Genomic DNA, 23,247 nt, shown 5'->3' with positions numbered 1-23,247 from the left:
GCATAGAGAGCAGCAGTTCTCAGAAACTGTAAAATAGTTCCATATGTGAACCATTAAAAACGGTTTTATGTTATTAGGATTTCAACACATAATCCTTTTCTAAACAGGTTGAAACCCTGATAATGGATGTTCACTGCTTTTGGTTTTGATGTTGGAGCTGTGATGTGACGTAGTGATAAGACAAAATAATCTTTGTCCTTAGAGGATTAGTGAGACATCAGTTTACGATTAATAGGTTAATGGAAGTTAAGTGAATTACGGTAATTAGCTTTATGGGTGTGAGTGAGTGAGTGAGTGAGTGAGTGAGTGAGTGAGTGAGTGAGTGAGTGAGTGAGTGAGTGTGCGTGTGTGTGTGTTACCTCTCTGTTATCCAGATCAGCTTGAACCAGAGTGCCCTTGAAGCAGGGCTCCACGTAACGAACATAGTCACTGTACTGGAGGGAGAGCGAAAATATATAATCAATGATCAATCAACCAATCAATCTGTAAAATAATAATAACAATAACAATAACAATAATAATACAAATAATAAGAATTATTATTATAACAACAACAACAACAACAACAACAATAATAATAATAATAATAATAATTAATATTTGTGATTATTTTAATATTTCTGTATAATCTATTGCTGTTGTATTAACATAAATTATGTTGTATGTCTGCTTTGACATTTCCAAAAGTATTCTGTTGTTGAAGTTCATGTTCTGGATACACGGCTTTTGTATTGCTGGGAAGTTATATGTACATGCGCATGTCAATATAATTTTGTAATTATTCACTCTATTTCATATTTTATTTAATCATTATTTATGTAAGTAGGTAAGGTTCAAGTTTAAAGTCAGAACTCAGGTCAGTAATTTAAATTTCCTAATTTCCTAACCAAACATATCCATTGATAAAAAGGCCAAAGGTAATAATAAAACAGCTATCTGATTTTCATTTTGGTTATTGCACTAAGCATGATAGTATTGCTTTAAATTCTGTGTAAAAACAGCTTAAGCACGGAGGATTTGCAGGCGGCGTATGATTACACACACAGTAATACCAGGATATATCCTGCTTAAACCATGCTTATTACATTGATTTACAGTTGTAGAGCTACACTCTGCCAAAATCCTGGAAACACAAAAAAAAAATAAGAAAAATAAAAATTGAAGCTTTGATATTATTATTAGAAATGAATGCCTGATATGAATTAAATGTTGCAAGCATGTGTGTGGGTGTGTGTCTGTCCTTTTCCAAGTGTTCCATGTGTTTACCTCTGTCTGTGTACTTGTGTACTAGCTTGTTTGTCCTTAACAGTGTGTGTGGTGTGTGGTGGGGGGTGTGTGTGTATGTGTATGCGTGGTTGGGTGAGTGCATTTGTGTGTTAGGGTGTTAATCTCTATCCCACGCTGATGAGGACTTAGACAAAGTCTGGTGAGTCTGAGACTGCCCACGTGTGTGTGTGTGTGTGTGTGTGTGTGTGTGTGTGTTTGATGAGTTTACGTGAACTTACAGCTATGATGTTAACAAAGTCATTTTCTCCCAGTGTGTCCAGTATTGTATTGATGGTGTGTTTGGCTATGGTCAGTCTCAGTCCCTTCATACTGCCACTAACATCCACCACTATCACCACGTCTTTAGGAGAAGTGGCTGCCTGGATGTACCTGGAGAGAGAGAGAGAGAGAGAGGGAGAGAGAGAGGGAGAGAGAGGTGATAGGGATTCAAATACAATGTAAATTAAATAACACTTATTCATGAAAACAAACCATTATATGTCAGTAGATCGAGCACGGCAGACAGAGGTCAAGCCTTATCCTTTTTCTACTTCCCTCCTTCCTTCCCCTCATCCCTTTATTCTCATCCCCTGGTGTTCCAAGCTTGTTTGCGCAAACGAGATTCACGACCCCCCGCTCTGCGGCAGCCCTGATTCTCTGTACTTCCACGAACCTGACAGACTTCCTGCAACCTGACTGTCTGATTGACCCTATTGTCATGGAAACAGAGAGCCTTAATCCAGGTTTTAATTGACTGGTCGACTGAGTCTGGTGATTGACAGGATTAAAGCAGAAGTGATTTGTCAGTTGCAGCATAATACCTATGGCTGTTAGTAAAACTGCTAATGTACCTAAATCAGAATTTCACAGGACAAAATGTTTGTTCTAATGTGTCAGTAGAGCAAATATTAATTTTAAGGCTATATAAGATGTATTGTTATTAACAAGTCTTTAACATCTTGCTAGTTTTTAATATAAAGATGCATGTGTTGAAGGAAGACACAACTGATGAGTCTCTTCACCTCTTTCCAGAGATGTGGCTAATAGGGTCTAACAGGTTGCTTGGGTCAGGGAGGCACGGATAGCGTGAAAGAGGTGTTACAAACACCATAAGGTGTGTGTGTGTGAGTGTGTGTGTGGACGGGCGCTAATTCCCAGGACAGCAATGAAAACCTGAGTGCTCATGGAAAGTACTGGTGAGCTTAGGTCAGATTAGGACAGTTCTTAGTGAGCGGAAGGTACGTTGGTCTGGAGGTAGGGAAACTGACTAATAAAAGATACTAATGATAATAATGATGGATAAGCATTTATTCTTTTCTATTCTATTGTAGTCTGTGCTGGATTGTTGCTTCAGGTCCCAGTGCTGAAGTGTCTTTGAGCATGGCACTGAACCCCACCCTTCCCCAGAGGAAGTTGACCCTGTGGTTTCACCCTTAATGAAATACATACATGTAGGAGGTTAGTGATCTAATACTGATCCAGTTACCTTGTGTAAACTGGCCAATAAAGTAATCTTAGTCTTAATTTCCCGGGCAACAGAAGGTTTATGCACCGTCTCACCTGCCAGCAGAGTTTTTTCAGACAGAGCCTGCACAGGACACCGGAGGATTTTAGGTAAAATCCCATCATGGGAAGTCAGGGTAGAAAATGACCACCTGCCACCCGCCAAATGCTGGTAAATCTGTCCTGTGGCGGGTAAGATTATCGACTCTATCAGCCTCCTGCCATCATTTGGAGGTTGTATGTTATCCCACAAATCTAGTTGGCCAGTAAAATAGTTTAAATGGATGGTTAAGTTTGGCATTGACCAATCACTGTCCAACAGAAACTTTAATGTGTTGAAAACGTTTTGCTTACCACCTCTGTCAAACCCTCGATTCTGCCTCTCTACTCACTATCCATTTCTAATGTTTTCCTTCTGATGGTAAGGAAGGAGATTTCTGACTTTAGAAGGCTAGGTGAGGACATGAGCTATCGTCATCAGAGCAAAACATTTGTATTCATGATTCATATGCATCCAGCAGATGGGAAAAAAGAAGGGTTTCCTTCCAAATTGAGATTTTCAACATTTGAAAAAAGTGACAACTACTTGAAAGAAATCCTCCAAAAATTTGATCAAGGTATTTTCTCAAGGATAACAGGTAACTGACGTCATTGGTTGACAAAACACTTTTACAGAATAGATGCTCTATATTTTAGAAATACCGAATGGAGAACTGTAAGCAATGTTTTTGACCCAAAATGGATATATAGCATTTTGCAATAGAACTCTTCATACTTGGATCCTGATAAGCACAGCCTTAAACAGAGCTGCAAACATTCATAAGGCACCAACAAGGGGGTGAGAATGAGGGACGGCCTTACCAGTTCCTGTTCCTGCAGTCAAAGGTGACAACGCCGTTCTCATCCGGAGTCCACTGGATCCCTGGAGAGAGAGAGAGAGAGAGAGAGAGAGAGAGAGAGAGAGAGAGAGAGAGAGAGAGATTCTAAAATTGGTGACAGAGCTGCTTTATTGTTTGGGTTTGTGAATGTGAACTGGGGAAATGGATTTCTGGATAGTTGGTTGAATGGATGATGTATGACTGTCAGATGGATGGATGGATGGATGACAGATGGTTAAATGAGGGAGTGATGGATGAGACAGTGAAGCTGTGTCACAAATCCTTTCCTAATTACTCCTCTATACACACATACACACACGCACACATGCACACACACACAGGACAGAATACATTCTAGCTGAGACTGAGTCATCACGATTGACTTACAGTTAACTGCATTGTCAGTTGCTGTGTAAGTATCCTGCTTGTCTCTAGCTGGATGTTTTCCTACACTTCATTTAACTTTGTTTTAGCATTGTGCCAGCACAGGAGAAGATATTGTCAAACGGGACAGCCTGGCCTCATGGAATTTTGTGAAATGAGCACCATGCCCTAAAATGCTTAACATGCTCTGTGCATGAAAAGCAAGAAAACATAATTCGTCAAATCCTTCATCAAAGCAAGATGAGCCATTTTACACACTCTACAATCAATATCGTATTGTTGACTTTTACATGACTGAGCTGTAGTCCTACATTTTCTACAACCTGAATCTCCACACCAATACTAATATTTAAATCATTGGGCATTTTAATTAGGCATTTTAAGTCAGTATGCTTAAATAGGGGTTAATGTAGTTAGGCTGTATGGACTACTCTTCCTTTCCTTCATGCTCCTCACTCTCAGAAGTCTTCTGATTGGTTAGTAAGCCGATTATTAGTACCAATTTTGGCAAGTCAGTATGTATATTTTCTCTGGTCTCTTCAGATCTGAACAGGCTTTAATGGTTCTTTGACTAGAGGAAGAGGAGGGATTTTGTGCTGCTGTCCTTCTCTTTGTCAAGTAGCGAGTGGCAACCACTCCTGTCGTTCCCTCTGTCTCAAGCTCATCCTCAGAGGTTTTCACACTGTTCAGGGAGGCTTGTCTCTTTGATGCTGACAACTATAGGACTGGGATTCTGGAGCATCTCAGACGAGGTGGTTGTTCCTTGTTGTTGTTGTATCGGGAGTCTTATCAACCACCATCTTGTGAATCTTACCTTTATACATCAAGTTTGTGTGTATGTGTGTGTGTGTGTGTGTGTGTGTGTGTGTGTGTACCTGGGTACAGCCTGAAGAAGCCTGTAGCGCTACCAAAGTACTGCCAAGTAAGAGTCGGATCTTTCTGGAAGTTATCGATGAACACGTCATTCAGAGCTTCAGACATATACACTCCATTCAGAATATCTGTATCTAGAGAGGGGGGGGGGGGGGGGGGGACAAGAGGAATTCAATAGAGATCATATATTCGAATATACTGATGTTTTATTGGCAATCAGATGTGAATGCATACAGTTTGTGTGAGGATTTGTGTGTGTGTGTATGTGGTTGTATGTTTGTGTGTGCATGCATGCGTACCTTTATTGTAGACATTAGTAGGAACTTGTATGTCACTCTGTTGTGTGTTGACTGGCAGTTTATTAAAGTGTTCATTTTCCTCCAGAAGGAATTCTCCTCCCAGCGGCACTGCATTCCCATCCTCATCCACCGTGTTGATCAACATGGAGTTAAAGTAGTCAAACTAGACGGGACGGCAGAGGATTATGAGATAATTAGTCTGTTTTGTTGTTAAATGACATCAATTTCTGCACATTTCTTGGAGTTAGATGATGATAAAATGCTTAGACGGTGGATTCTCTGTGGCACACGGCCTGTGAAAACCTCAACATAGTTTGCATGTTTGATACTTTGCATGTTTATAATATGTTTAATCCCTACTGCAGTATGATGCAGGGATGTGTCATGTCAGCCCATGTGGCCTATGCAACTAGACAGTATGACGTTTAAATAAAAATATATATAATTTATCAATGACATATATAAGTTATTAGTGTTAATGTAAAGTTATCACAGTTAACCGACAGTTACCAACGCATGTGTACTGTCTGAGAAGTTTTCTTCAAAGTAGTGTGCATACATAAGAATAAAAACTGAAGAAACCACAAAAGATCAATAACTGTAGACTATACAGAGGAGAATGTGATCATACTTCAGCTTTCAATAGTAGTTTTACAGTTTAAGAAATGTTATGTTCTCACATACCTCTAGGGTTTCGTTGTACTCGTGGTAAAGATCAGCATCTTCTGCCGCTTCTGCTAACCTCTATGGTAAAAAACACAACAAGTTAAGGATACACTGTGACCACTTAATTGCCCCATGTTGGATACACTAAGTATTGAATCAAGTCCCAAGTTCACAGATTAAATATATTGCTGTGAGAAAAACACTACAGTCTTGTTTAAATCATAGTTTTATCGACGTCATGCTTGCAAAACAGCTCAAAATGCTCAAAATGACCCAGCAGTATAGCATTTTCTGACATTAATTGGTTTCCATAAATGTCCCTGTGTGTGTGTGTGCGTGTGTGTGTGTGTGTTAGTACCTTGACAGATTTCATCTTCCTCCCAAGCATCTCCTCCATCTCCTCAGCAAACTTCTTCACCAGCTCCTCCCCGTCCACTTCCTCTATCCTCACCACGCCCTCGATATCCTTGTATTTCTACAACACAGTCAGTTAATTAGTAACTAAGTTAGTTTGTTAGTTAAAAATGCTTTCCATCTACCTCTAATGCCATTGTATTTCAACAACACAGTTAGATTAGGCATTTCTAGGCATTTAGCTGACACTCTCTCATCCAATGAGTGTTCAGTGCCTTGCTGAAGAACACCTGGCTGTCGAACACATTTCTTGTTGTGGGGATCAAACCTGTGACCTTTCGCTCTCTCTACCCACTCAAGGTGAATATTTTGTTTTTTCCCATGAGTATCCCCAGTGGGAATTGAACCTCTAACCCTAGCGGTGCACTATCTATTGAGCTACAGGACCAGAACATCTCCTTAATCCTATAAGGTATTAGAATCAAAAATCCTAAATACAGACACACAATGGGGTTTCCTGGTATATAACGATGGAAAATAATACACACACAGATCCATACCGACCCACACACACCCACTAAAGGGGTATCCTGGTATTATACAATGGAAATGAAAACACACACCCTCACACTGGTAGCACTCACACACACACACACAATACAGATACAGTACAGACTGGGGTCAAGCCCTGGCTTCATCCCCTCCCTAGGGCCCCTCTCTCTCCCTAATCTCTTGTGAGCCAGTGTGACAGAAAACCTTCTAGTTCTAAAAAGACTGTTTCATCCAGACAACCCGCTTTGCAGGTCGTCTGTACTATATGTTTTGAAAGAGTTTTATGAACCCTAGGGTTAAAATCAGTCCTCAGTTTTCATAAAGATGGCTTTTCAGCAATCAAAAGCAGCCTGATTTTGAGATTGCTGCTCATTTTTGAAATCACACAGTGGCTCTGAAGGGTTTAATGGGAGCCGAGGGTCATGTATCTTACTTGTCCATGTATCTTATCTGTCCAAAAAGACAGATTTTCATTAATCAAGACAAAAACTTATTTTCAAATTGGTGCCAATTTGAATTGAAACTACATGTTTTGAATGAGTTTTATGAAACATTCACATCATAAATATTTTGTTTCTCCAATCAAAAAAATCGTTATCATACATTGTGTTATATAAAATTTCCACTATGGATTGAGTAGAATTGACGGCATAAAGTGTTTTGCAGTTAGTTTGAGAGGTGTATACAGTATGTTCTAAGGGTTCGTGTCTATCTTTCTCTGTTGTTACAGTGTAAAATATCCACCCTGAAAAATAATACTGACCAACAGGTTGGGAAATTAAAACCTGCCATCAGTCTACAACTTTTTGATTTAAGGGTCCTAGTCCTATTGAGCCGGTGGACAGAAAAGTTAATCTCCTGCACTGCTGATGAATGTAATATTAATCATGACAGGTGACAGACTCTCGGTAAATGTTTGTTTTGGTGATGGACTCATATTCCATTGCCTTCAATAAGACAATAACCTTTCCATTACACAGTGTGTTGATTTACTAGTAACTCAAATACAGATTCATTTCATGGGGTTGTGGCAGCCTAGACGTTAAAGAAATGGGCTTGTTACCGGAAAATCACTAGTTTGAATCCCAGACTGACTGGGTAGGGAGAAGTGCCCTAGAGCAAGGCACTTACTCCCACAAACAACACAACCTTTTATAGTGGTAAGCAACGGTTCCACACTGGAACCATCTTTGGTGGCCCATGCTCCTAAAAATGAATTCATACCACCTAGAAAATTTTCTGTTTTCATTTTCACAGATCATGCTCTTAAATTTCTTTCACAAGAGAAAGAAAAAGCCAGAGACAGGGAGAGGGACATAAAGAGAGACAGACAGACAGACAGACAGAGACTGATAAACAGCTATAAAATGAGAGTAGAGATAGTAAAGTCGCAGAGACTACTGCAAATAATCATAAAAAACCCTTCGCAATGGAAGTAAAGCTCCGACCTTCCTTATGATCTTCAAACATAAACTCAGCCAGTCAATATCCCCATCCGGTCCGCTCAGGAAAAAAGACAATCACCAAATGTCCCACAGATAACGAGAAAGTATTGATTACACAGTGGTGGGTGATTAATGGGTTCTTGTTGCCAAGATTAAATTAATGCACTGGATGAATTTTACACACCAGTGGCTTAATAAAAAGAAACAATATACCTATAAAAATATACCGGCAGCATGTCTGAAGCAAACATTAAGTGCTATTTAGTATTGTTCTGATACTTATTACTGATTACAGATGATTGTATTATTGCATTATCTGTTGTATTCTTTCCAAGGCACCGAAACCCAGCTGCTCCTGTATGGAGTTAGGACAGTGACTTTAGTATTTGGTATTGAAAAAAAAAAAGTTGGCAACGTATTTGGAATTGGGAAAAAAAATGCCATTGAAAAACAGGACATCGGCAGAGAAAAAAAAAATTCACCTGAAAAAACCCCAAAAACATTGGCATTGAAAATCTTTAATTGAAAATAGTATGAATTGGAATTGGAAAAAAAATCTTGGCATAAAAAAATGAAATAAGAAAAATAAAACAATGGCATCAAACATTGGCCATACACTCACAATCTTTTTTTTTTTTTTCCAATACCAAATACAATGCCAACTTTTTTTTTTGTCTCTGTCTGTCTGCTTGGTTTGCTGACTGTCTCTCTGTCTTTCTCTCAGCCAGCCAGCCAGTCAGTCAGTATTAAGTACTGCGTGGTTTCTCGCTGTAGAACATTGTTTCTAAGCCATGAGGTCGACAAAGGTTAATCCACTCTGCAACACGCACACACACGCACACACACGCACACACACACACACACACACACACAAAGGACTACAGACTGTGCTGTGTGTTTTTGAAAGAAATGGGTGGGAGCAGATATTTTGCAGCTAGGTTGGTGGAAGTTTTGCGCTGTAAAAACAATATTTGATTGCTAAAACAAAGGTATGGAGAGAGAGAAACATGGAGGACAGTGAGCAAAATAGAGAGGTAGGGTACTGTAGAGGGAGATGGTCAGTAAGGTGCATGTCTATGTGGACATACAGTACATGTGAGTATTATTTGTGTGTGTGGCAGATGGTGAATGGGCCTGCTAGGGAGTCTACAGGGTGTCAAGCAGAGGAAGACAGCGCATCCTAATTACTAACACAAAAACACACACATAAATTAACATGAATACACACACATACCCATAACCAGAATCTCTCTCTCCTCCCTCTACAGTAATTTACACAAACACGGGCAAACAGGATCTCTCTCTCTCTCTCTCTCTCACACACACACACACGCACACACACATACACATACACTCATACACAGAAGCAGCAGGAGGAGCAAAATAGGATCTCCCTGTAATTTTGTTCCTGGAAAAAGTTAAAATTGTGTGTGTGTATATGTGCTTATATTATGTGCTTTTGAATAAAGTGTGTCATCAAACTGGTCTCTGGGCCATGTGCAGATGTTGTACTCCAAATGTATGCCAGTAAGCTGTGTTCCTATTGGCTGATGGAGCGGATGGGGAGGGGGAAGAGAGATGACCCCAGACCCCGCCCCTCTCAGCCTGATGTGATATCATATGTTCTATATACAGCTGTCTTCATTAAAGTGCTTTTTCTCTCTGTCTGTCTCTCTATCTCTAAATGAGTAGATTTTCTCACTCTCTTCCCTTCTCTTGTTGTCTTTCTGTTTCCCTCTCTCTTCACCAGGATGGTAAATTGATGTGGTAAATAAATAAAAATGTTGGTCAGTTTTGGCTATGACTTTTTATATTCTACCAGACACACACACACACACACTGATAATCTCAACAATGCAACACCCAGCTTCCATTCCATACATTCACCACTGCGGTCATAAATATAAGTGATGATCAATCATAAGGATTTAAGACCCCCACCCCCCACATCACCACCTCCACACACACACACAGATTATACATCATCCTTGATTTGTCTACAGCACCACTATGTACACCGTTTCCTCAACATTCATTCAGCCATGGTGAGCCACTACAACTGTCACTACAGATAGAGAGAAAGGGAAATTAACCAAACACACGATAATGGAACACTATTCACCTCAAAACACATAAAATGGAGAACATAACTTGGGATTGTCTGGCTGTGTGTGTTTCCATGAGTGTTTGTAGAGTATGTGAATGTATGTGTGCATGCATATGTTTGTGCATGTGCATGTGTGTCTGACTGAGTGGTGTCTGTATTTGTTAATGTGTGTGTGTGTGTGTGTGTGTGTGTGTGTGTTTGTCAGCTTCGGCTTGGTCTCTTACCTTCTGTAGCAGTTTAGCTCCAGAGTATTTGCTGGACAGGGCAGCTATCTCTTTGCCAAAGGACACAGCCCACTGCTGCACCCTGGAAACAGAGAGCAGATGATCAGTAATCAGATTGCAGTGAAGGTGACAATGAAAGCAGACAGTCAACCAGGTCAAGGGGTTATTCTGTGGTGCGCAATAACGTCTGTTAATAATATGACAAATCTCCAAGTGAACGCAGCCTTGGTAAGGTCGTAGAGGTTAGTGAGGTGACATAAGGTGAGACAGGATGAGACAGATGGCTCAACCTATGGGGAGTCAGCCAGCAGGCCGCTAGTTAGCAGCAAGGCTTGTCATGGCGAGCCGGCCAGCCTCGGCACTGGAAGCCAGCTGATGATTTGTTGACTTGTTGATTTGTTGACTCTAAAATGGCAAGAATCAATAAATTTGAAGTGCTAATAAACAGAGAAAAATATTCCTCTTAACAAGTCTTTCAATCAAGTAAGAAAATCTGTCAATGGAGCTAGATAGTCTCATTTGTATCCAGACTTTCCTGCCTCATGTCTTGAAACAAGGCAGATCACTATAACTATTTCATGATAATGCCACTCAAGAAAGTTCCCAAAAAATGTTGATTATCATTGGACACAAGTGAAATGATCTCATCCCCATTGGTAGTTTTTGCACAAGTTGCAGAATCCATGAAATTGCCACCAGCATTAGGCCACTTTGTGGTCTGTGCTCCTATCTAACACTGCATGCTGTCGGGGCGCCCTGGTGGCTCACCGAGTAGGGCGCGTACCATAAGGCTCAGTCCTTCCCACAGCGACCCGGTCCTTTGCTGTATGTCCTCCCCTAGCTCTCTCTCCCATACCTTCCTGTCTCTCTCTCACTATATCTCTCAAATAAAGCATAAAATGCCAAAAATAAATCTTTAAAAAAAAAACACTGCATGCTGTTTAGGAATAGTGCTGCTGAATTCACCAGGCTAAAGCACCATACTGTGCAGGTCAGGTCAGGACAAGATGAAGACAGAGGCTTAGCCAGGCAAAACTTGGGCCAAATCCAGACCAAATCCATTACGAAGAGTAGCTCTTTTTGCCTTGAGTATGTATTTATGTATGTATGTATTATATATATATGCAGCTATCTAGGTTGGGATGGTGTGTGTGTATTTGTCTCCATTGCCAGAAAAATGTGTTCATTTCATACATGTCACTCAATCAATCAATCTGTCATTACTGTTGATGTCTTCAGTGTTGCCAGTTATCTGAGTGGTTATCTGCACACCAACTGTCCCTTGTGAGACACTAAAGACATGACCATACTTGACGTGTAACGTCCAGGTCATGGCCCAGGCTAACCTCCAGAGCCAGTGGGGACATGCTGCCAAATCCTCCCCAAGCAGAGTGCAGCGCTCTAGGCTTGGTGATCTGCTTTGGCTGGGTGAACTCTGCTGTCCCTGGAGCTTTAATCTGCCTCAGTCACACCATCCTGCTTAGTGACAGCACACACCCTGTGTCACTGTGCTCTATGAGTTCAACTCTGGTACAAAAACATGCTCTCACACACACACACACACACACACACACACACACACATACACACACACACATGCACGTGTATGAAAATATGTATCCCCTTGCACACACACAAACACACACATGCATACATGTACCCACAACACAAGCACACACACACGCACGCACACACACACACACACACACACACACAACATTCAAACAGCATACCATACCGTCTGTTTATTTATCTGTTCTTTTACTCTGGGTTTCTCTCTCTCTCTACCTCTTGCTGATAAACACACACACACACACACACACACACACATAGAGAGTTAATGGGCTATTGTGGACTGACAGCATTGCATCGATCTGTTAGGGTTCTTGGTCAGCAGGAGTAAATATCTGACACAGGGGTTTGAAGAGTCTTCAGGAAAAAGAGCTTCGTCTGGATTCTAGTGAGCAAACAAATGCAGAGTTTCATTTCCAGCGGAAATATACAGCTGAGAAACTGACCACTTCTCTTACAAAATGAACGCTGGTATGAAAGTAAAAGACATTATGCGTTGCTATCAGAATTATGGGTAATCTTAAATCCATTGCTAAGTGTGAAATATATTAATTTCAGGATTGTGAGACATCAACTCTCAAGACTCGTCTGGCTTGTGAGGGGTTCATATTATTTGTCATGACATGGCATGACAGAACTTAATGTGCTCTGCGCTTGGGCTTAATGTTAGTAGGTGCATAAGATGTGAAGAGTGCAGCATAGTTCATAAAGTAGATTCTCACATGAAAAAATATACTTTGACAAAATGCTAATCAGGCTGAAGCTGAGTAAAATGTTGGAATCACAGGAATTTTCCACCCTCAATATAGATAAAAAGGCGAGTCTAAGCAAAAGAATTAAATAAATCCTAGGATACACATTCATCTCTCACACTTAGGTCCATATCCAAACAACATATTTTTAGAGCACCATATCCAAACATCCACATTGTATTGTCATGATGTTAGCCATGTCGATTATCACATATTTGGCTGTCTTCTTTAAACACACTGTAAAATGGTGGTGAGAACTAATAACTTTGTAATAGGAGATGAAGATGAAGAGAGACTGTACCATTGCTTGCCAGTTAGCTGTATCCCACAAGTACCCAGATGGCCCATATGTATCTATGTGGAGTAACTAGCCAAAAAAAGAATGACTCTTGACTCATCCATCTGACACGTGGCTTCAAGCCAGTGTTATGAGGAGAATGTTGCATTTATACATAGACTTTCCTGGCGTTACACATGGAAATTACCTGGTACTAATCTCTCATCTCATATGAGTGATGTGCTGTAAGCCTTAGTAAAACAACGGGTCGGCGGTCGTCCACCTTCTCTCTATCTCTGACCTTGAATGGCTGCACATTGTGTTTGACTGTGAGTGAGGATGGAGCCATTTTACACTAAGGCCCAGGTCTGCTAAAACCTTTAGTGGGTACAAAAACCTTTGCAATGTTCAAAGTCAGCATTAAGAAGACAAGGCAATTTGCCTGTCACTTGTCACTGGTTTTGCACATGCTAAGAGTTTTAAGAGCACACATGAAAGGCTTTAGTAAACCAGGGTCTGAGTGTGCAAAATTTTAGCACCGCCGCCTCTCTCCATCAAATACACTGACCAGGTGAATCCAGAAACCGTCATTGATTTCACCTATTACATCCATTTCAGTGATGAAGGTGCAGATGAAGGGTAGAGACAGGGTAAAGAAGGATTTGTAAATGGGGTTTGTAAGTGGGTATAGCTCAGTGTTATGAAGCTTGTCCTGTTGTTTTGTACAAGCTCGGACTGTGTCACAGCACCAACAACAGAATGTGAATGGATTTAAATGGCATCTCCTGGTGGCCCATCCCCTGGAGGTGAAAGGTCTCCATCAGAATCGTAGTACTACGGCTGTACTCACGTTTCTGGTGGGATCTTCATCTGGCCGTCGACCATCAGGCACAGTGAGCTGGAGAGGATAATCCACAAAAGCATCATCAGCCTCGCTCTCCGCAGCCCACTTCCCACCTCCCGCGCTCCGGATTTCCCGGCATTCCCGGCGCTCTCCCAGCTCCGGCAGTTCATCCCTGCAGCTGCTCTGATCTGAATCAGTCCAGCGACAGTCCAGCGCTGCCGCCAAGAGAAGAGGATGGAATTAGGACAATGCAAGACAAGGCTGGAGGTGCTCAGGTCACGATGCAAAGACAGTGTATAGGCCCAAAAATATTGAAAAAAACAGCTGCCACTTAGAAAAACATAATCTTTTTTTTTTTTTGTCAAAAGTAAAAACTGACTGACTGACATGTGATTTATGAATAAAGTCACATAATGCTGTCCTGCAGAAAAGCCCCCTCTCTAATATCACCTTTTTTTTTTTACTGTATTTGTCAGCCGCTGTGATCTTGCACATGTAGTAGTGGGAGCAATCCACTGATGATGCATTGCGTAAAATGTCAAAAGGTGTTTTGGAAAAAACTGATGAGTTTTCTGTGAGATTTCTGTGCGCTGAAAGACATCGATATAGTTTTAGCATTCAGCAAGTGTCCTGAACAGCCTGAAATCACGCTACTTAGCTTATTTGTGTTCAGATAAAACAGCACAATTACATGTATCTTGACAAAAAGTCAGTCAGATTTGGTTTATACTTTTTCTCCAAGGCTCTCATTCTTTACCTAGAATTCCTCTGTCATACATAATCATTCTGAGGAACTTACTTACTTATCGTTGGTTGATTTGTACTGTAATGTAGAATGTAAATGTAGATTTCTATGCCCAGGGTAATGACACACTCTCTACACATGAGAGACAAAGTCAGGGTGTCAATTACAGTAAAAATAGCTAAATCAAATTTCTGCAGGGCAACAACAATATGAGAGCAGTTGAGTTCATTTCCCGAATGCTTCCAATTTTGGAAAAATAAGCACTTTCTGACGTTCATCACTGAAAATTAAAGGACCCTGTCTCTAAATGTTGTATAATTTTGGCCACTATGGATTTAAGATACCTAATATTTGTCAAAAAGTACCGGATTTGATTTACTTTTGGGCTGCCAATCATGATGTAAGACGAGAAATGTGGATATCTAATTTTAAAATGAAACTCTTCAGATGAAGGAATCCAAGTCTTTTAACATCCCTCAGGTAATCTTGTACAAATTCCCAGAATAGCTCTCAGATTAAAACAAATAACTTTTGGAGAGTTTTGAAAGTTTGAAAGTTTAGAGATCTGAATTTGTCTAATCATTCAAGCCTCAGACAAATAGACAGACACACACACACACACACACACACACACACACACACACAGGATTCTTTCTGAGCATGGGTTGGAGATTCCCCTTGCGACCACAGAACTACCCCATACATAATAGGCAATAAATAAGAATACACTTTTTGTCAACTTGCCTGGTAAAGTAATGGTTATAAAAATGCAAAGATCCAATCCAAGGCTTTCCAGAAGACATGAATTCATTCATGTATAGAAATCCTGTGTCCACAGAGTTAAAATGAGGCAGAGCACGTGACTGTGCAGTCTAAAATGTGCCATGATCCATGCTGATTTATAGAGAATCTGTGACAGTCTAACAGAGCTTCTGCCTTCTCAGGAAAAGCAAAAGATCCAGAAAGATCAAATCCAATATCCGGGGACAGAGAGAGGATGTCATCCTAAAAGCAGTCACAGACACAATTTAGCTTCAGAGAACAACAACTGAGAATCCACAGTCTTTAAGTGGACAGACTTGAAGAGCTGTTTTCCCTGTGAGACAAGAGATTAAAGCAAATCCAATGCACTGTCCAGAAACACAGGATGCTAATTTAAAGGAAACACAAGCTGGAGCCCAGAAGTGGGTCGCAGGAAGATTAAAATACTTCTCCAAATGATTCCAGACAAAATGGTATCAAAGGTTATTCAGTAAGTCATGTTGTCAAAGCCTCCAAAAGTCCCTGCAATGAAAGGTGGGAAAACAGTAAAGAGTAAGTAAAAAAAGGTTTGGGCCTCAACAAAAAGGCATGTGGGTCCTGAAAGAAAGTTCAAACACGACTGATAATGGATGTAATTCATTCATGCCACTTGCTCCAACAGACAGACAGAAACAATCTTGACCAAAAGTCGTGTAATCGCTGGTTTGTTCAGGTCAACTGAGCCGGATACGGCAGCACGCAAAAACACAAGATTCTAGAAAGCACTTCACTCTGGTGTCAAAGGTCACTTCTGTGCACCGCGAGTCCTGCCGGACACTCGCCATAGTTCTACACCTCCTCCTCCTTCTCCTCCTCTTCCTCTCATCCACTTCTCTCCTCCATGCTCCCTTTTCTCACATCTATGGGATGCAGACAAAGGGAAAGCGATAAAAAAAAAGACCAGACGAAAGACTTGTGATGTCCCGATGAACTTCTGCCTTCACATGAATTCAGTCCTCGGTGTTGTAGTTTTCCCAGACGGGACTCACACACACACACACACACACAGACACACACACTCCAGATATATTCCCAATAGGAATCCTGCTGCATCGGACAGACTTTCTGCTGTATCCCAACTGTGCAGTCCTCTCCTGATTGATTCCCTGCTGCTGACCCAATCAACCTTCACATCCTGGAGGGTCCGACCCAAATTCACGGCACCGGGAGTGGAACACGCTAACGGGTGGAGAGTAGGATGGATGGAGGGATGAATGGATGAAGGGATCGTGGGACTTCCTCTCTCCAGCGTATCTGTTCCTGCTCTCTGGGGCCGGTTTATACAATAATCCAGGCAGGATTAAACCCCTCCTCCCTCCATCCCTCTCTCTCTCCTTCTCTCACACACGCACACACACACACACACTCTCTCCCTATCTCTCTTACCCTTATCTTTTCTCTGCCGCTCTCTATCTCACTGTCTTTCTTTCTATTCCTGCTTGTCTCTCTTTTGCACTCTCTTTCTAGTTTTGTGTTTTTTCCTCGCTCCCTTTCATCCCTAATCTTTCTCTGCCTCACTCCATTTTATCACTGTTTTTCTTGCTGTTCCTGCTTTTCTCTTTCACTCTCTCATCTGCTGTTTCTCCCCTCTTCTTTCAGACATTGCATTTCTATCTCTCTTGCTTCTTCTCTGCTGCACCTCTCTCTTTCTCTTTCTCTGTTTTTAACCCTCTTTTTTTATTCTTGTTCTCTCTCTCTCTGCTTGTGTTAGTTTGTGATTTGTTCTTCTGAGAGAGAGAGAGAGAGAGAGAGAGAATGCATGGAAGAAGAGGTAGACTGGTAGTAATCTCTGTCATGAGGGAAGTGGTGGTCTCTGGGGGGTGAGAGGAGAGGGGGGAGAGAAAAAGGAGAAAAGGTTTGGGAAGAGAGGAGGGGAAAGAAGAAAAAGAGTGGTAAAAATGAGGGAGGAAGGGTGGAAGGTATGAAGGAGAGAGAGGAGGGAAAGAAAAGGGTGATTTCTGGAAGCAGACGTGTTTTCCACCAATCAGGGTCAGCGGAACACAAAAGACTTGACACCAGCTGAGAATGTAAACACCCTGAGACACCTAGTGGACTCTCTCTGTCTCACACACACACACACACACACACACACACAGTATACAGCATACAAAAATATAAGTGTTGCAACAGTGAGCTAAAGTCTCTGTTTTAACATGACATGGAGACCAGTAAAGACCCAGAGTCAAATTTCTTGTCAGTTATGTTTCCTTGTTTGTTCTCACTTAGTTTTTTTTTTACTGATTTATTGCACTGCAAAATAGTCAATCTTGTTGTGTTAAATAGGCCTAATTGTTAAAACTGAAAAATGTGCCAGAGGGTTGTGAGTGTTATTTCAACAGTTTTCATTGCAACATCACAAGAATTTTGTGAAAAATTCTTGACCCTCCTTCACCCTGCTGTGAACAGGGTGAAGGATGACTCATCTGGCCATATGACTTTTTTCCACTGCTCAGCAGACCACCACATATGTTCTTAGCATCACTTCACTCAGCGTCTGTTTTTCTTTGCATGTCAAACCTCACGGACATCACGGTCAAAGAGCATGCCCCTCTAACCACAGTTGCCCCTTCTGGATGATGTCTCTCGCTCAGACTTCCAAGCCAACATCACCTTAACGACTGATCCTCATGAAACACCACTGAGTTGAGCCGTCTGTCACTGACCTCCTGTCAAACCTGCCCTATCTTTCAAAGTCACAGAGATCGCTTACTGGAGCCAGAATTATAGGCAACTGGGTCCAGTGGTTTAATACATGACCCTAAGCATGATGGGATGTTAACTGGTTAATTATCTTATCTCTGTGTGGAAGCACCTGCTTTCAGTAGACTTCAGTAGACTGTATCCCTCGCTAACTCCAGTGTTTCCTGTATTTTGACAGGTACCACACGCAAATCAATACTAACTCAAGCTAAAGTTAAACTCAGAATGTACAGCGATCCAAATGAGACAAACCCTTCTCTGTTTGAACATAGACAGGCTTGGCTCCAACCAGTATTAATGTCTGCTACTGGGATCATTAAGCTACACTAACCTGAATACTATAGACACACACAGACAGACATGCACAAACACACACACTGGCATGCACAAGCACCTGCACTCCAACACATACCACACGCATACAACCATACATATGAGGTAAATACAGCTAACGTGCACAGATACGCATATGCACCCACACACACACACAGTAAAACATCTGTCCATGCTGTTATGGAAATGAAAAAGCAGCAAAACAACCTGGTCCACACACACAACGCTAATGCTGCTGTAAATGCAGACATGGTTAAGATAAACAGTTAAGAGATTCACTGTGGCACGCAAACTCACATACACACACAGACACAGACACAGACACACACACACACACACACACACACACGCAAACACACATACGAATGCTACATATACATGCACACGCACCAGCGGTGTGTAACAGCTGTGGGATTCCTCCTCCCCCACTGACCCAGATCACTGATGCTGGGGGTGAACCCTTAGCCCAGCTTAACATACACAAACACATACACACACACAGAGTACTCACACTGTAATGTACAAACTTAACTTCACATAAAGGGTACAGAAGCACCCTATGTATGTGCACGCACCTCAATTGTGCACAGACACTCAAATACCCCACAAAAAGTACCTGGATTGATAAATCTAGACTGAAAGACCACTGAGTCTCACAAACAGAGACTGAACACAAACCAAGACTGAAGTGCAGCAAAATAACATCCAGTATGTAAAGGTTGTTCAAGGTATGGACTTGCTCTTTAATTTATACTACCAGGTAGGGGAGAGTTTCATGCCAAAATTACTACTAAATGACTACTGACATGAAAGTAAAATTCATTATGGAGAAGCCGTTAAGTTACTGGCTATGTAAAGATACACACTACACACAACACACTAATACATGAGTGTGGGATGATCACAGGAACAAGGAGACGGCTCGCATGTTCGGCTGGGTTTCCTATCACTGTCCAAAGACATACAAGTATGAATGTGAGTGTGAGTGTGTGTCTTTCTATCTGTGTTAGCTTGGTGATGGACTGGCGCAGTGTGTTTCCCTGACTTCTGCCCAATGCATGCTGGGATAGGCTCCAGCCCCCTGCAACCCACTACAAAATGGATTAAGTGGGTGGTAAAAATGAATGAGTGAATTTCAAACGGCAGTTTGCTCAATGCATCCATTGGAATGAAACACTTGAAATGTTAATCTGATTAATCCTGTTTTCTCTTCCTCTTTCTATCTTAACTATGTTATCACGTATGTGTTTATTACTTTGCAACTAAAGAAAATGAACACTAGAATGACCCTTGAGGACCACTGTTGCTTAAACTCCCACAGAAAACAGAGGAGAGGTCACTCACCTGTCACTCACTCAGCTGAATAATGCTCCAACTCCCTCTTGGTGTAGACTTGACAACCAGCAGCAGACTGTGGTTGTACTGGAAGATTGTAATGAAATTTGGACCCTACCCTGGATAAATAAAGGTAGAAAACAATAATAAAAAAAATAATAATGACAAAAAAGTCCTTTTTAAAACAGTTGCCCTTGATTCGTCAACTCTTTGACTTCCGGTGTAGCTTGCTGCTGATGCTCTGCCTCTGCTGGAGTTTAAATGAAACCAGTCATGCAGACGACTTGACGATGTCCACTATGTGAGAAGATGCTGTTCGTGGATGTGGGATCTGTCCGGTAGATCCACAACTGGAGAAAGTGAGGCAAGGACTCCCTGTACAAACTGAAGACCCCGCCTCTGTGGGCACAGAAGCACACACACACACACACACACACACACACACACACACACACACACACACACACACACACACACACAAACACACACACACAAACACCAGCAGTCATTGATTAGTCTAAGCCAGGACTGATAGTCAGCCCCTTACTTTTAGCTCCATCAGCTAAACCAATGGTCTGGAACCTTCTAGTCTCTGAGGAGTGAGAGAGAGAGAGAGAGAGAGAGAGAGAGAGAGAGAGAGAGAGAGAGGGAGTGTGTGTGTATGTATGTGTGTGTGTGTGTGTGTGTGTGTTTGTGTGTGTGATTGGTTGTTTATTTCTCCTCTACTTGCTCCAAAATTACTCTTGTACTGCATTTTCCTTCCCGGGTCTTCTCTATTACATATATGACCATTCCAGGGAAACAGGAATAATATTTTGTTACATTTATTATCAAGGTGCTGGTTATCTATGAATTGAAGCTTACTCTGTTGTTGAATTCATCGCAAGTTCCTTTGGATAAGAATCTACTTCTAAAAGCTGTTGTTAATTGTCAAGTGTTACACCACAGAGTTGGCTGGGGAGAGGAACCAGGAAGGAAGGAAGAGAGACAGGGAGAGGCAGAAAAACACACACACTCAAACCTAATTTGAGAAAAAGGGCAGCACGGCTTCCTGATGCAGCAGCAGACTAATTAGCCACTGATCACTTTGCACTATGTTCCCTACCAGTGTTTGGGTTTCCCTAGCTGATATTAGAGAGCCATTAACCGTCCTGATGACAACAGACATTAGTGCTAATGGGCTGATATAAGAATTTGTCAGACACACACACACAGACACACACACACAATGTACACAAGCACCAACACAAGTTCAACACACATACATGTACACCAGCATATATCATGCAGTCATAGTTGCTTTTTAACAAACTTCACATAGTTGTTCAGACTAGCTAAAAATATAAGAAATCCGCTGCCACTCACAAGGAAACAGTCTACTGATCCTAGACCAGTCATGAACCACTAAGAGGCTGGGAGGGCCGAAGCATATGAAGTTTCACACCAAAATGTGATAGCCACCATTTGAAAAACCTGATACTCTGACAAAATGATTACCATTTTGAAAAGAAATCTCACTATGAAAATAAAACTCACTACAAAATAGAATTATTGGTAATAACCCTTCGTTTTACAGTCATCCTATATAAAAGGTAGAATAGTAAAGTAGCTATCAAGCAATTTAACAGCTGTATCTAAGTAGCCTAGCTAAAGAAGTCATGGCTGAATTACTGAAAAACACCTCTGGCATTACTGTACTTACCATTCAAGTAACTACAATGTAGTTTTCACAATTTTAAGATGGTAACAGCATAATTTCTGGGCAATTAGACTGCACTTTCTTAGAAACATCTCAATTACTCATTAATTCAAGGAACAATCTTATAGTTACTAGCATTTTTTGTGAGCTTTCTAGCACAGGCATATTGTTTGTAATAATAGTATTAAACGTTGCTTCCTTTTATCTTAGTTTCCATTAACTTGCAGTGCAAATTGTAAAGATTTACTACAGATTGCGTCAAAAATATTAATTTTGACTTTGGTAGCCTAACTTTATTTTGAAAATGAAAACCGCACCGGTCAAATGGCGGTGAACGTCAGTCTCGGCTCTTTTTCCATCTGGTTTGGTAGACATTCAGCACCGCTTCTTTTATCGATATAAAGTGCTGTAAACTAAATTAATCTACAGCCCAATCGTATTAACAGCTTCATGAGTACGTATGCAATGTTTTGTGTTACGTTTTCTTTGTTTTAACGCTTGCTTTGTTTATTTGGTTGACGATGAGGAGCTAGCTAAAACTTAAGCTAATGTAACGTTAAGTTCGTGTTAGCACTTGAAGGTGTGTAATGTTCGCTAGCTAGCTAGTTAACACAGGGAAATGGCACACGGCATTTATAGCAGCTAATGTTGAAATTCGACTTTTGCATTAATATTAGACCACCTGTGTGCCAACTGTTTTGATTTTACATTATCCTAATACAGAGTTTTGGCTGGACCTAAGACAGCGTTTTCTTTCATTTGTTCCATTGATTTCTTCCCTGTTGAAGGTGTTTTCTCAACCACTGCACTTGATGATGGACCCACCTGTTGAGGATAGCCTTCCTGCAACCGCTGGGATGAACAAGGTCTCAGCCTCCACTCCTTGCATGGACATGAACATCAGCACCACCCCTGACATGGCCATGCTCTGGGTCAATATCTCTCCCACCATCCCCAACCAGGAGGGCATCATGACCCCAAACAACACCACCTCCGCTATGGCTGAGGCCTCTGCCCCCACCCTTCACTGTCATCATGGATGGAGTCTTCTATACTACAGATAACAAGGAGAAAGGTAAGAGACAGCCAAACTTAGTAAGTACAAGTGTATTATGTCTGCTTCATTTTGTAATGTATTCTATTAAGTGGGGTTAATACTGCAAGTAAGAGATCACGTACAGCGAGCTGATCATTATTGCAAAATAAGCCCTGACGGTGAATCAAGACCCCGACGCACATCTTATTTTACCATAATGACTGGCTTGCTGTACCTGCTTATTGGCTGCTTACCAAATATGTTAATCATTTGACACATATATTCATTTTAAATAATTATATTACAAGCAAAAGTAATGTCGCTGCCGTGAAAAATAGTCCAGCAGGATTATCTGCAGTAACCAAGAACTAAAGTCTTTTTGCCACAAGCTGTCACTAGTTCATTTGATTAAAAAATCAATCAACAAAAACCGGACTGACTGCAGAGTGATGGCCACAAAATAAAGCAGGCTGACCCTAGTTCAAAAGCGACAATAATTTAAAAAACAAATAAAACAAAGCCATAATAGTCAGGAGGTCCAGCCAAACAAGTTCCTGGGCCTGGGCCTTCAGACTCAGTGTCTCCTCCTAAACTACCAAAAT

The 23,247-nt window shown here is 41.2% G+C and overlaps 1 protein-coding gene across 1 annotated transcript in view; it reads right to left on the bottom strand.

Annotated features, from left to right (window-relative positions):
- The window catches only part of LOC139665029 (voltage-dependent calcium channel subunit alpha-2/delta-4-like), a gene marked incomplete at its 3' end in the record, with an annotated part of 20,543 nt that extends 4,216 nt beyond the window's left edge, over positions 1 to 16,327 (bottom strand). The window contains exons 1-10 of the mRNA XM_071543969.1: positions 16,274 to 16,327; positions 14,003 to 14,211; positions 10,552 to 10,633; positions 6,228 to 6,344; positions 5,888 to 5,947; positions 5,204 to 5,366; positions 4,907 to 5,038; positions 3,631 to 3,691; positions 1,506 to 1,656; positions 360 to 434 (exon numbers count right to left, since the gene is read on the bottom strand). Of these exons, the coding sequence (XP_071400070.1) occupies positions 360 to 434; positions 1,506 to 1,656; positions 3,631 to 3,691; positions 4,907 to 5,038; positions 5,204 to 5,366; positions 5,888 to 5,947; positions 6,228 to 6,344; positions 10,552 to 10,633; positions 14,003 to 14,211; positions 16,274 to 16,327 (1,104 nt within the window). The remainder of the gene's footprint in view (positions 1 to 359; positions 435 to 1,505; positions 1,657 to 3,630; positions 3,692 to 4,906; positions 5,039 to 5,203; positions 5,367 to 5,887; positions 5,948 to 6,227; positions 6,345 to 10,551; positions 10,634 to 14,002; positions 14,212 to 16,273) is intronic.
- Positions 16,328 to 23,247: the final 6,920 nt, after the last annotated feature.

Source organism: Centroberyx affinis, unplaced genomic scaffold (assembly GCF_046629955.1).
Source record: "Centroberyx affinis isolate AG114_WGS23_722 - 3 ecotype Tasmania unplaced genomic scaffold, CSIRO-AGI_Caff_v1 ptg004429l_1, whole genome shotgun sequence".
NCBI classification, from domain to species: domain Eukaryota; kingdom Metazoa; phylum Chordata; class Actinopteri; order Beryciformes; family Berycidae; genus Centroberyx; species Centroberyx affinis.
This window is presented reverse-complemented; position numbering and strand designations above follow the sequence as displayed.